This window comes from Typopeltis vanoorti, chromosome 14, assembly GCF_054136105.1.
Source record: "Typopeltis vanoorti isolate ZY-2024b chromosome 14, IOZ_Tvanoo_1.0, whole genome shotgun sequence".
NCBI classification, from domain to species: Eukaryota; Metazoa; Arthropoda; class Arachnida; order Uropygi; family Thelyphonidae; genus Typopeltis; species Typopeltis vanoorti.
The window spans coordinates 111,481,057-111,495,331 of NC_143562.1; the positions used below are offsets into that span (position 1 = coordinate 111,481,057).

The window sequence follows — 14,275 nt, forward strand, 5'->3', positions numbered from 1 at the left end:
AAAAGTCTTCAGCATCAATCCTATAGAACCATTTTAGCAACTTTTATTTTTGTATCATGTCTCCTTTTTTCACTTATCAGCAAGTTTTTGAAGCCTGTAGATCCTCAATCTATTCTCATAGGGAGCATTCCACAGACCTGCCACAGTCTTTGTCACTTGCCTCTGGATCTTCTCCACCACTTCTTCATTCCCACAGAAACCAGTTGACCAGATGTGTGCATAGTAATACAGATGTGGCCTTATAAAGGGAAGAAACAATAGCTTCTATTGAACAAAACACCAATAAGCAGAGATATATTCAACAACCACATAATCTGATGTGGTTGTTGAATATGTCCACTAAATTTCAACTCCCAGAAATATAAGATCTGATAATGTTGGAGTCTTGACAAGTAACAGACTGATTTGGACGAAAATTGTAGATAGGAAGTTAGTAATGATGTAATTTTTTTCATGTAAGCTATCATATCCTGTACACCTCTTGAGGGTACATGGCAGGAATTTGATGATGATGAATTTCAACTTCCTGTTCATAATCAGCCCCAAGTCCCTGGCCTCATCACTTTCCTGCAGTTCAGTCTGATCAGTATGAGATCACACCGCTTGTGATCTTATTATGTCCAAATGTAAGGTGATACACTTTGGGAGAATGAGATCACAAGCGGTGGCTACCACTTATATTTGCTCATACTGCTAGTATATTTAAGTCATCCTCCAGGATCATCATCATTATTATTATTATTACGTGACACCACCAAGGAGTCCATAGACTCATCAAGGGAGGACACCTACTCTACAGCTCTCTGTCTCCACCACTCAATCCACCAACTACAGCAAACTGTATCATCTAAACCAATGATATCTATTGCCTACCACCACTAGTATTTCCACAGACAATCGCAAACATCCATGCCCACGGTGGGATTTGAACCTGCAGCCTTTTGGCTGGAGAGCAGATATGCTAGCCATTCAGCCAAAACCATGCCGGCATATTATATCACCTTCATTTACCTTTCTTCCCAGTTTTGAATCATCGGTAGATAACTGAATATTTCCCATCAAATCATTTCCTATATCATTGATGTACAAATACTACAGAGGACTAAGTACAGAGAACTGTGGTACACAACTGGTGAACTACCTTCTCCTGGACTAAACTCATCCATAAATCACTTTGATATCTGTCCTTTACCACTCTCTAATCCAAATCACCAGATAGATTCATCTTCATTTCATACAGTTTGTGCAGCAGGGATTCTATCTGGAATCCTATCAGATGTTTTTGCAAAGTTCAGCAGTGTCAGTGAGTAGCCATTTTCTTTATCCAATTCCATTGTCACCTTGTTATAAGAAGTTAGCAGTTTGCAAAGGCAAAACCTGCCCTTCACATAGCCATTTGTCCCTTTATAAAGTAATTCCTATCCACCCAGTCCTGAACCACCACCTTTGAGATACTGAGATATGTAATGAAACCCCTAGAGCTCTTTCTTCGTTAATTACTATAACACACCAACCAAGAGTTCACTTATGAAAAGCACAACTCTCTCTGACATTGGATTGCTTTGGTATTGAATGAGAGTTTTTGCCTTCTTAAGGTCTCTATCTGGTCTATGAACCAACCAGTTCGAAACAGCTATCAGGCCAGTGAAAACTTTAGCCAATAGACTAATAAAAGGCAAATATATGGACACCTGGGCAGTGCTCATGCCTTTTAAGTAGTGCAAGCTAAGGCAACTCTGATGCCATTGTATTGTAATTTCATATGAGGAGGTTCTGGAAAGTTCTGATAAACACCTAGAACAACAATATTAAAGCAACTGATATAACCACAAGGAAGAACATTATCTTAAAACCCTTTAAGCTCCCATGTTTCATCAAATAGTAATAATTTGTTCTTTTCTATTTAGGATATATAAGAAGACATAAAATTGATTAATTTTTGTTTTAGGTTTTTATCAGACCTTTCCCCATAAGCTCTCTGGTCAAAATTTTGAAACTTTCAAAGTTTCTACATACATCCCTCTTTGTAATAATGATGGATCTTTAATATCCACTATTTCTATATAATCAGATCATATATTTTTCTCTTCTGAATCACTTTTTACTGTATCAATCCACCTAGTTCTTGGTCTTCCGTTGGATCTTTTTTCCTGCCATTCTGGCAAAGAATGGCAGGAAAACAAAGAATATTTGTTTTGCTAACTTATACTTTCCCATTCTGTATAAGTGATCACATCATGTGAGATTAGCTCTGCTAACACATTCCTGAATGCTAACAGTGTCAAGTTCTTTCTTAATATCGTTGTTTTTTTATGATACAGCTATCACTCCACTGATCTTTCTCAGAACTCTCAAATCTGTAATCACCAGTCTTTGATCAAGTATTTTATTTCTAACCCAGTTCCCATATCTTAACATCATCATCAAATTCCTGCCATGTACCCTCAAGGGGTGTACAGGATATGATAGTACTACATGAAAAAAATTACATCATTACTAACTTCCTATCTACAATTTTCCTCCAAATCAGTCTGTTACTTGTCAAGACTCCAACATTATCAGATCTTATATTTCTATTGTCTAAGGCACTTTGTACCATATCAATCAACCTATATCTTGGTCTCCCTCTGGGTCATTTTGCTGCCAACCTGGCAGAGAACATTTGTTTTGCTAATCTCTCTTCGCCCATTCTGTTTAAGTGACTATACCACCAGAGATTAGCTCTGCTAACGCATTCCTGGATGCTGACAATGTCAAGTTCTTTCCTAATATCCTTGTTTTTAATATGATATTGCCATTGATGCCATCTGTTCACGCCTATAATCTTTCTCAGGACTCTCATATCTGTGGTCTCTAGTCTTTGGTCAAGTGTTTTACTTCTGACCCAGCTCTCAGATCCATAAGTTAAAACTGGTTTGAACACTGTCTTGTATATAAGTTACAATTAGTTTGAACACTTGTATACAGTTAATTTAGTGTTGTGACTAATTTTTTTCTTATTCCATATAAATCTATTCAGCTGACATCTTATATACCAGCTTTACTAATTTTGTTCTTTATTTCCATATTTATTTGCTATCTTCACTAAAAATTGTGTCTAAGTAGTTGAAATGTTTTACTTGTTCTATAGGTTCACTATTCAGGATACAGTTGATATTCTCAATGTTTCTGTCTATTTTCATTGTCTTTATCTCTTTGCTGCTGATTTTTGTGCCAAATTTATTACAAGAGTTTATTCAGATTAGTCAAGGAATCTTGCAGACTTGTACTGGATTTATCAAAGTATAACATCACCTGCATAAAGCAAAGAGTTAAGATTAACATCTAAAATTTTGATATCAGATTTAATTCCACTTTCTTTCATAATGTACACCTATTGCTGCATACATAATTTAACATCAAACTATCCTCCACTACCTCCTTCAATTCCAACAACTGATTTACAGCTTAAATAGAGACTATGTATTTTTTGATATAATGTCCAATTTACACAATATAACTGTAGCATTTTGAAGAGCTTTTCTCTTGACACTTTGTCATATACCTTTTCCTGCTCAACAAAACTTAAATACAAATCCTTGCTGTATTCCCAACACTTCTCAACTATTTGTTTTTAAGTGAAAATCTGATCCTGACAACGTCTATTCAGATTGTTCTTCACCAAACTTCCCTTCCACGCATTTTTTTCTTAGCCATTTCTAAAATATATTTGCATAAATCTTACCAGAAACATTTAGTAGGGAATAATAAATTTAGTTTAATCCTTTATCCAAGTGTAAGCAAACAAAGTTTGCCCCTGAAGTATCTTCAGGACTGAGGCAACTCATGTTAAAAATGGACCAAGCTGTCATCCCTACTTGTCTTAGTATCTCCCATAATGCACTGCACATCTCCTTGCAGACATGTATAATACTATACATTAAGGGAAGAGTCTGGCTCCCACTGACAAGACCTCAATAAAGGTCGAAACTGGTCTGGGTAGTGGCCCTTCCCTTAATGCATAGCATTATACATGTCTGCAAGGAGATGTGTGCATTAGGAGATACTAAAACTAGGAGGGATGAGAGCTTGGTCCACCTTATCCACGAGTTGCCTCAGTCCTGAAGATACTTCAGGCACAAACTTTGTTTGCTTACACTTGGATAAAGGATTAAACTAAATTTATTATAGTCTAACCAAGTGAAAAAAAACTTCCAACATTTAGTAGGGAAATACCTTTGTAATGGTGACATTCAGTTATATTTCCCTTTTTATAGATGGATACTATTAGAGCTCTGCTCCAATCATCTGGAATTCAACCCTCTGACTAGGCTTTGTGAATTATCCAATGCAGCCACTGTAAAACTTTTATACCTCCATATATGAGCATTTCTTGTTGAATTTCAGCTACCTTTCTGTATTTCTGAGTTTTGATGACTGTTTCCACTTCAAGTATGGATATGTATTTCTGACTGCATTTCTGTTGGGAGTTTTCTACCACTGTGCTGGCACTGCTTGTTTCATTTATCATCTCTGATTTCTTTCACAGTAATTTTTCCTCCATTTCTAAGCTTTTGCAATAGTCTCCAGAATATTTTGCCACCTTCCTGATATTCTTTGCTTCAGTCATGCCTATTATGTTGATCTGGTACTTATCCAATTTTTCTGCTGGTTCCATTTCTTTTCCATTGATACTCTTTACATAGATAGTACCAATATCGAGCTCTTCCAATGTTGAGTTGGGATTTGTTCCAGTAGCTGACTTTGCTCTGTTCCTCTGGTTTCCTGATGAAAACATTGGGGGGGGATATCTTATTTAACCATGTGATGGTCCAGTTTGCATTAAATTCTGTCAGGATGTTCCATAGTTTTACATTGTGGTTTAAGCCAGTAAGAATACAATTTGGTCAGCTAAATCCCAAATTGGTAGCCTATCCTTGTTCATTCACTATCTGGGTAGATACCTAAAAGTGTGCGCAATGAGAAGGTAGGATTTCGGTATTAGAAGACACTGTTTTTTTGTTTTTATTGAAACTTTTCTCAGTCAGAACCTTTCAAGTCTGAGAAACTACACTGCCTTGGTAATACAGAAAATTAACTAATTAACAGTAAATTTTCCTCCTGCTATTAAGCACACTTTTCTTGTGTTGATGATTTTACAGTTTTGTGATTGTCATTGAAAAGTAAATTGTAACTAACTGTCAAGTTACTTCATGAACACTAATAGGTTCAAGTTTACAGCAGAAAAAGGATCTATACCATTTTGCTGAAATGACAATCTCCTCTAGAATTAGGAATGATAAATTCACATCCTAGTTGCAAAAGTACTAAATTTCTCAGACTAAGTTTTGACAAGAAGTTAACATTTCTTGCCCATGTTGATTAACTAAGAGAAAAGTACAAAAGGAAAGTACAATAAACCCTTGCCGAGTGCAGATTTGCAGAACGCGATTTTGCACATACGCGTTATCTTAATTGTTTCCATTTAATTTGTCCAGCGCTAGAATTTTATTCATACGTGGTATGCTGTAGAGCGTCGGATGGCAACCCTGCTTGGTGCTGCCCGCTAGCTGAGTGACCCAGGCCGAGTTGCGATCATTTCACTCATATGAGCAGAGCTGTAATCACATATTTATCAGTGTTTATCCTCTTCTCCTTTTGCATTTGTATTTCTTTTAATTTCAAAAATTCAATATGACATCTAAGAGGAAGAATGAAGATGATAAAGCAGCAAAAAAACGCAAAGTTTTGAGATTATCTCAGAAAATTGAAATTTTAGATAAGTTGAAAAATGGTACACATGTTTCATCGCTTGCAAAAGAACTACCTATAAACGAATCAAGCATAAGAACAATACGGGAGAATGAAGAAAAGGTTCGGTCTAGTGTCAAAGCTTCAGGTGAATACTTTGTCGAAGGTTGCTCAAGTTTCAAGAAGAATTCTGCAATTGGAAAAGATGGAAAAAATATTTATAGCTGGATTGACAATCAAGTAAACGAAAAAGGCTCAATTGTGGATGGTGTTGCTATTCGAAAGAAAGCTTTAGATTTGTTTTGTTTCGTTTTAAATAAAGATGGCCAATCGTCAGAGAAAATTGACTTTCAAGCAAGCAAAGGTTGGCTTGAAAACTTTAAGCATCGTTTTAATTTGCACAATGTAAAGCTTCAGGGAGAAGCTGGCTCTGTAGATAAAGAAGCAGCAGAGAAATTCAAACCCCTATTTTTGAAATTCATTGAAGAGAGGGGTTACGTTCTGCAACAAGTTTTCAATGTGGATGAGATGGGCCTATTTTATAAGCGAATGAGACAGTGAACCTACATCACAAAGACACAAAAGATTGCCCCAGGTTTTAAAGCTTCTAAGGATAGACTCGCTTTCCTTTTTTGTGAAAATGCATCAGGCGACTTAAAGTGCAAGCCTCTGCTTATTTATCAATCTAAAATGCCTCGTGCATTGCAGGGGAAAAATTTTGAGCAATTGCCCGTTGTGTGGAAGTGGAATAGAAAAGCTTGGGTAACAAAAGCCCTCTTTAATAACTGGTTTGAAAATTCATTTGTTAAAGAAGTCAAGCATTACTTAGAACAGCAAAACCTGTGCTTTAAATTTCTCCTAATTCTCGATAATGCTCCAGGATACGATGCCGAAGCCCTCGCAACATTGCATCCAAATGTAAAGGTTTTATTCCTCCCACCTAACACCACTTCCTTCCAATGGATCAAGAGATCATAAAAACATTCAAAGCCTATTATGTCAGGCATGTTTACACCTCTACAAATAAAGCACTAGACAAAGGAAAGCACGACACGCTAATGGCATTTTGGAAGCGATTCAACATAAGCCACTGCATAGAAATGATTAAACTCGCATGGGAACAAGTGAATTCATCAACATTGAATGCTTGCTGGCATCAGCTCTAGCCAGAAGTTGTCAACAATTTTAAAGAATTTCCATCAATTGAAAATGAAGCCAAAGAAATCGTACAAATTGCAAAAGCAATTGGCGGCGAAGAATTTTCAGATATGGAAGAAGGAGAAGTCAAAGAATTAATCGAGAATGACGATCGAGAAATGACAAATGAAGAATTGGATGATCTCGTAACACCAGCCGACAGTGAAAGCAGCGATAGTCAAGAAGAAGATAAATCGCCTTTAACTTACAAGAAGTTAAACGAATTGTTAAAAAAGGCACAGGAACTGTCTGATTTTGCAATGGAGATTGACCCAAATGAAGAAAGAAGAGGACACTTTATGAAAGCATTGAAAAACTCTGCGCTCCTTACCGTGAAACTTTTAAAGAGTTGCGTCAGTCATTGTCCCAAGCAAAAATCACTAGCATTTTAAAAAAATAATTGTATCATGTACCTACTTATTAAGCAGTAATAAAAATCCTTTCAATTAACATTTGTTTCATTTTTCCCTTTTAATTACAACAATATTTAGGTTAGTTTAAATTATACATACATACTTACTTAATTTGGACTATACCTAACACTTTTTTTTTGCATAGAAAGTTAACTTTGCGGAATGTGATTTTGCCTTGCACACAATGTATTAATGACGTAACCCCTGCATTTGGCAAGGGTTTACCATAACTTCAAAGTCAGTTACCTATCGATTTCCAGAGGGTAGGCAAAACTCAAGGGGTTCTGCTTCTACACCTTTAGGAAAATAAAGGCTTATTAAAGAGAGTCATATATTTATAAGTTATTTTTTTATTTTATTTATATTCATAGTACTTACTTCATTATATTCACATTTTCCCCTCACAAATGCTTCTTTGTACTAACGTAAATGAGAATATTTTTTATCTGACATTGCTACATTGTCCTTAAATATTTTAATAGTCTTATAATGAAAAATGTTTATGTATCACTTTTGAGTTTTCTGATTCTGTGGTATGGTGGATTTCAGGTGAAAAGTTTAGAAACACTCTTGCCATCTATGAATATGGTGGAGGAAAATTACAGCAGTTTGGCAACAGCAGTGGATTTTTCACAATATCAGTTACCAGTAATTAGTATTGCAGTTCCACAGAATGCTAAGGAAGAAGGTATACTTATTTTTTTTTTTTAATTAATTCATTATTAAGTTATAATGAAAATTTGGATGGACCTTCTGTAGTATTTTTTGAATTTGTGGAATAATTACATGACAATAATTAATTTTAATAATTTTAATATTATATTAAAATAACTGTGGTGTGTTGTGTGTGGGATTACACGAGTGGCTGAATATGTATGAGCACATATTAACAAGCAGTCAGAAGTAAATTTAGGCATTCAATAAATTAAATATGGATGAGAAGCCAAAATTAAATTCCAGCTAGATATTTGGCAAAGAATGATGTACAAAGGAAATTTGCAGGTTTAGTATCAATGATAAGGTACATCCTGATATTTCAGCAATTATATTTTATGAATTGTCCTTCCTCCTGACATTTTCTCAACAACTTTTAACTTTTCTTAGCCAGTTCTCCTTCCAAATATACCGTAAATCGGTTCTCCAGTTAGCTCGGTCATGATCATGCTAAGTGTCCTTTTCTACAAGAGCATGTCCTTCACTTATCTATTCTCAGTCTCTTGTTGTTTATCACTACTTTAGTGCCACATTGGGTCCTCTGTGATTTCTGCTCCTCCTCCTTCCCTTGGAGTGGTTGCTTTGTTGTCATCTGATCCCAAATACCTGCTCTAACTGAATAAGTAAAATAATTTTTCCTGGAATGAAGGGCTGGTAGTTGTATGTCACCTGTCAAATCCTTCCCAATGTCATTAATCTACAGATTGAATAACAGTGGACCAACCAAGGACTGATCCTGGTGGCACACTGCTGGTTACCTTAATTTGGAAGCTCGCACCCTCCATGTACTTTTTGATAGCTGTCAGTCAGCCAGCCTTTTATCCACACCAATATTTTATAATCTAATCCCATATTCTCCAGTTTATGTAACAGTCTTCCATGCTATTATTCTATCAACAGCCTTAGCAAAATCCAAAAGTATCATGGTGTGTGTCCATTCCCTTTGTGTAGTATATTCTGTAATAACATTACCATTTCTCAATGGTAACGTTATTATAGAATGTGAGCAAGTTGATAAAACATGACCTTCCCTTAGTAAACTCATGCTGTTCATTGCAAAGTAGAGATTCTCTGTCAATCCATTTCTGAATGCAAGCCTTAATAACTTTTCCAAAATCTTCACTACCACCACTCTTGAGATATTGATTAGTTAATAGTTGGATCACCACCCTTGTGCAATGGAGTCACCATACATTCTTTCGACTCCTGCAGAATCTTCCCTGTTCTGAGACTCAAATTATGTATCCTGGTTAAAGGAATAGCCAGTTCAACTGAACACTCTTTAATGCTGATGATATCCCATCAGCTCCTATTACTAAATTGTTATTCAGTTTGTGCAACAGCTCTAATCCCTCCTCTTCATACACCTGAGATTCTTTATCCGGTGGAGAGGTAGCAGTGCACTCAATGTTGCATACACCAGATTGATAGCTTTTAGCAAAATGGGCACTCATTAGTTGAACAACCTCTTCTGCATCTGTCACCCTCACACCATCTGCATTCACTAGAGTTATTCTTTCATATTCATTTTTTCTTTTACTTGCTGCAGAATAATAGAATTCTTTGGGGTTGTCTTTAGCCTGCAGAGCCAGTTTCGTTTCATATTCGACTTATTTTTCTGTACAACAGTTGTGACTCTTCTGGCCTACTGCTTATAATTTTCATAACACATCATCCTTATGCACATGGTATCATTCCACATAATTTTTTTTTCATACAAATCTCTTGCTTGATAAGATTACAAATCCATTTGACTCCTACCCTATTTATTCTTCGAGCTCTCAGGATATATTCTGATATTGCATCATTAAGTATTTTTTTAAATGCTTCCGATGCATTGTTGATTCTCTATCAGAATCTGGATGTCTCATCCAGCTTCCGATACTATTGTGTTGAACTCAGTATACTCCTCAGTTTGTCATAATTTGTTGCTTTGTAGTTCAACATGTAACCTTTTCTGAATAGAACTTTCATAAACTTGGCCACTTAAGTGAGTACTGCATGATCACCGTCATCACCAACTGGAGGCACAAGAGATGAGTCTTTGAAACACCCTCTGACACTAATCAAATCTAACACTCTTTGACCTCAAGTTTCTTTGGTCACATGCTTGAGAAGTTGTCTCAGAACAGCTCAATAAATTCAGTTTCATTCTTAGGAAATTTGACTACTACCCAGTCAATGTTTGGATAATTAAAGTCCTCCATCATTACTTTTTTTCACATAAATTGTCTTTATTTGGCAATGCATTTTATTGTCACTAGCAACCAATCCACCATATCTGTAACAGTGCCCCACTATGTATTTGATCTTGTTAAATTCCACCTCACACCAGATAGCATCAAACTAACTGCCACACAAGAAACTGTTACTAGTATTACAATCATGGTGCCCAACGCTAACTGGATTCGAGTAATCCAGTATCATTAACAGCACGCTTCTCCTCTCCTATCCTATCAGACCTTCCTAGAAATACTGTACCCTTTGCACTTGATATCAGTTAGTATGTCTGATTCTGATAGCCAGGTCTCACTAATGCCTACAATCTGAAGTCCCAAAATATTGACCAAGGCAACCAATTCTATCCCTTTTGTTTCTGATCTCCTAGCATTCATAATAATCTACCTGCATGTTCTTTTGTATATTCTTGTCTGTAGTCTGCATGACACAGTTGGACAACTTGTGAAAATCTCTATTCTTCTATAGTGTATTATATATGCAGACATCTTTGCCCACATTTGATGGGGTCTCAATTTGACGAACATAAAATCGAAACTGTTCTCTCCTCATCGTCATTTTTATGATATTGCCCATTTCCCCTCGTTAACATAGTTACATAGCATTGTCACTCTTATACAGAGATTTCCACCATTCCTCCCATTATAACTTAGTTTCCTCTTTCTCTCTTTGTTAGGGCTCATACCAATTATTAGTTTTTCAAGACTTCTTATAATACAAAACACATTCAAGTGTATGCCGTCCCTTTTATACAAATTCAATCTTCCCTCAGACTCTCTCCACACATCCAAAAACTCGCATGCATTCCTTCCACATCCTACACATTGAATCATTTGCTGTCATAGCCCTTCTTAACAATTCATTTTTGTCATACCAAGGTAATATTCCAACTATTTTCACTTTCTCACTCTTTACTCTCGGCTTTTCCAAGAACCCTTTCATGTCCTCTCTCATACTGAACTTATCACTAATTAAGTTATTAGTACCTACTACATTTACTATCTTGTTTACTTTTCTTTTTTGTTTTAGAATTGCATGTGCTATATTTTTAATTTTTGCTCTATGAAAACTTGGAAGATATAACTCGCTCATCAACAGCATATTTTATGATAGTCACTGTATGTATATAATAATATTCTTTTTACAAACAACTCTACTTACCTGATTTTCATTACTTTAGCTTACCTGATTCTGTGCTTTGTTGATCCTTATGCTGCTGTTTCATTTTCTTTTCCTCCCTCTATGTTCATTCAAACGCTGCTCGATTTTTTTGTAATTTAGGCATTGTTTGTCTAATAATCTACTTTAACTTCATTATTTTGGAGATTAATTCATTTTCAATATCCTCCTTAGTGATGCAAGCCTTCTTGTTCTCGCTGTTCTTCTTAGCTTTCTTGTATATTTTTTGCACCATTTTAAACTATATTTAATACTGCAATATTGTAATAAAAATATGTTGTAAAACACTTAATACACTTAAAACATAAAAATCTATATTAATATACTATAGATCATTAATTTTCTAAGGGGAAAACAATAAAACAGATAAAAACTACCACTTTTACAAGAGCACTAAATTTACCAACCAATCATAATGTAGCATCGAACCCAATTACCCAAAAATATTTGAGTTGTACATTAGTAATTAGAATTGAAGGAAATAAAAAGGATTGTTTGATTAAAAATCAGGTGGGATATAAGGGTGCATGCTATCTCCACTCTTCATCATTTATATTGATTGTATTAGGAAGGAAAGTTGCATTACACTTGATATTAGAATTGTAGATGTTGGAGTTAGCTCTTTGCTTTATGCAAATGATGTTGCACTCCTAAACAAATCCACTTCAAGTTTCTAGGATTCTCTACATTGAATAACAACTGTAACAAATTTGGCATGAAAATCAGCAATGAAATATTTCCAGAACTAAGATCATAGGTAGGAACATGGAATATTTCAACTACATTCTCAATAGAGTACCTACAAAAATATTAAAATATTCTGCTATTTAAACATAACTTTTAGTGACTATCACAAATTAAATTATTATTATTATTATGGATATTATTTCTGGGAAAACTCCCATGTTACTCCTCTTAACAAACTATTATATTTATGGCTATTTGCCTGCTTCTGTTTAGGAGTGCCCCGGTTTAAATGCCATTGGCTCTTTTCTCACGGATTCTTAGGGCATTGTAGATGTATATATATCAATAAATATATGTTGCATAGAGGACAAGAAATTTGCACATGACTTCCTCCATGTGTTCAGATGACGACCAAGAATAGTCGAAACGGACCGCACCGCACCCTATCAACTCCCTTCCCCCCCTCTAAAAATCAGTTGCTGTTTTCAATCCCTTTCACCCTTTCCCACCCCATATGAATATAAAAAACGCTCCGCCCATCCCTTATAATATATATGTATATATATGTTATTAAAAAAAAACCCAGGTTTTTTCCATTTGTTATTTCAATTCTCCCACTTGCCAAATCCCCCCCCCCCCCAACACACACACAGTAGTTTGGACAACACAAAAGAAGAAGAGCCACAACACCCAGAAAAAGGTATGTGCAAATTTCTTGTCCTCTATGCAACACATATTTATTGATAAATATACATCTACAATGCCCTAAGAATCCATGAGAAAAGAGCCAATGGCATTTAAACTGGGGCACTCCTAAACAGAAGCAGGCAAATAGCCATAAATATAATAATTATTATTATGATTCAGGCCTCCATGCAGTCAAAAGATTCATTGTGGGAGACCCATTCTAGAAAACACAGTCTATCATACCACTCCATGAATTCATTGGCCATTCATGCTCTCACCATTCTATCAGCAGTGCATTCCACAGTTCAACCATCTTCCATGCAAACCACTCCTCACCCTCTTACTCATAGCTTCCTTTTATAATTTCCATGGATGGCCCCTTGTCCTTGCTATCCCTTCCCCCCATTCCATCAAGTGAAAGAACTTCCCATTGTCAACGTAACTACCCTCTCAACAGTTTAAAAGTCTCAGTCATATCACATTTCATTCTTCTATCTACCAAACTCTGCAGTCCACATTCCCTCAGCCTGTCTTCATAACTAACATCGGACAGTCCTGATACTATCTTTGTTATCTACCTCTGCACCCTTTCCACAGCTAATTTATCCCTTTCAAATCCTGGGGACCAAATTTGAGAACAATAATGCAAGTGTAGTCTGATCAGTGCTTTATACTACAATGGAATCACAACTCTTTTATCTCTTCAGGTCAGCATCATTCTCAGTATTGCAGCAATCCTCTGAGTTACCTTCACCACCTTTGCAATATGTTTTCTGAATTCCAGGTTTCTATCAATCACCCCCCTCCCCAGATCCCTTGCCTTCCCTACTTCCTCCAGTACAGCTCCTCCAATTGAGTATGCAGCCTCCCATCAATTGATCCCAAACTTCAAGACTTTACATTTTGCTGCATTAAACCGATACTCCCATTCATTTGCCCATCTGTCCAGTTTATTCAAATCCTCTTGCAAGGCTACCACATCTACACTATTACTAATAACCCTTCCCAGTATAATAAATTTAGTTTAATCCTTTATCCAAGTGTGAGCAAACAAAGTTTGCGCCTGAAAGTATCTTCAGGACTGGGTTAAGGTGATACAACACCAGGGCAACTCGTTGCAAAGGTGGAGCAAGTTACCAACACTCCTATCTTAGTATCTCCTATAATGCAAAACACATCTCCTTGTGGATATGTCAAATGTTATGCATTAAGGGAAGGGCCACTACCCAGACCGGTTTCGACCTTTATTGAGGTCTCTTCAGTGGGAGCCAGGCCCAAGTCGAGATATCAGGCAGAAGCATTAGCAGGTCATCTCCACCTATAGGAATTGCCAATTGGTGTGCCATCCTTTTTTAATAAATTACTCTGGATTTAAAGAAAGATGTTGAAAGTTTATTTACCACTTGGTTAGAGTATAATAAATTTAGTTT

The 14,275-nt window shown here is 36.1% G+C and overlaps 1 protein-coding gene across 8 annotated transcripts in view; it reads left to right on the top strand.

The window, feature by feature from the left end:
* LOC150099837 (uncharacterized) overlaps positions 1–14,275 on the top strand; it is a 196,911-nt gene that overhangs the window by 133,675 nt on the left and 48,961 nt on the right. For all 8 annotated transcript variants that reach the window (XM_090403651.1, XM_090403650.1, XM_090403655.1 and 5 more), the window contains exon 7: positions 7,890–8,028. In XM_090403651.1, the coding sequence (XP_090259777.1) occupies positions 7,890–8,028 (139 nt within the window). The remainder of the gene's footprint in view (positions 1–7,889; positions 8,029–14,275) is intronic.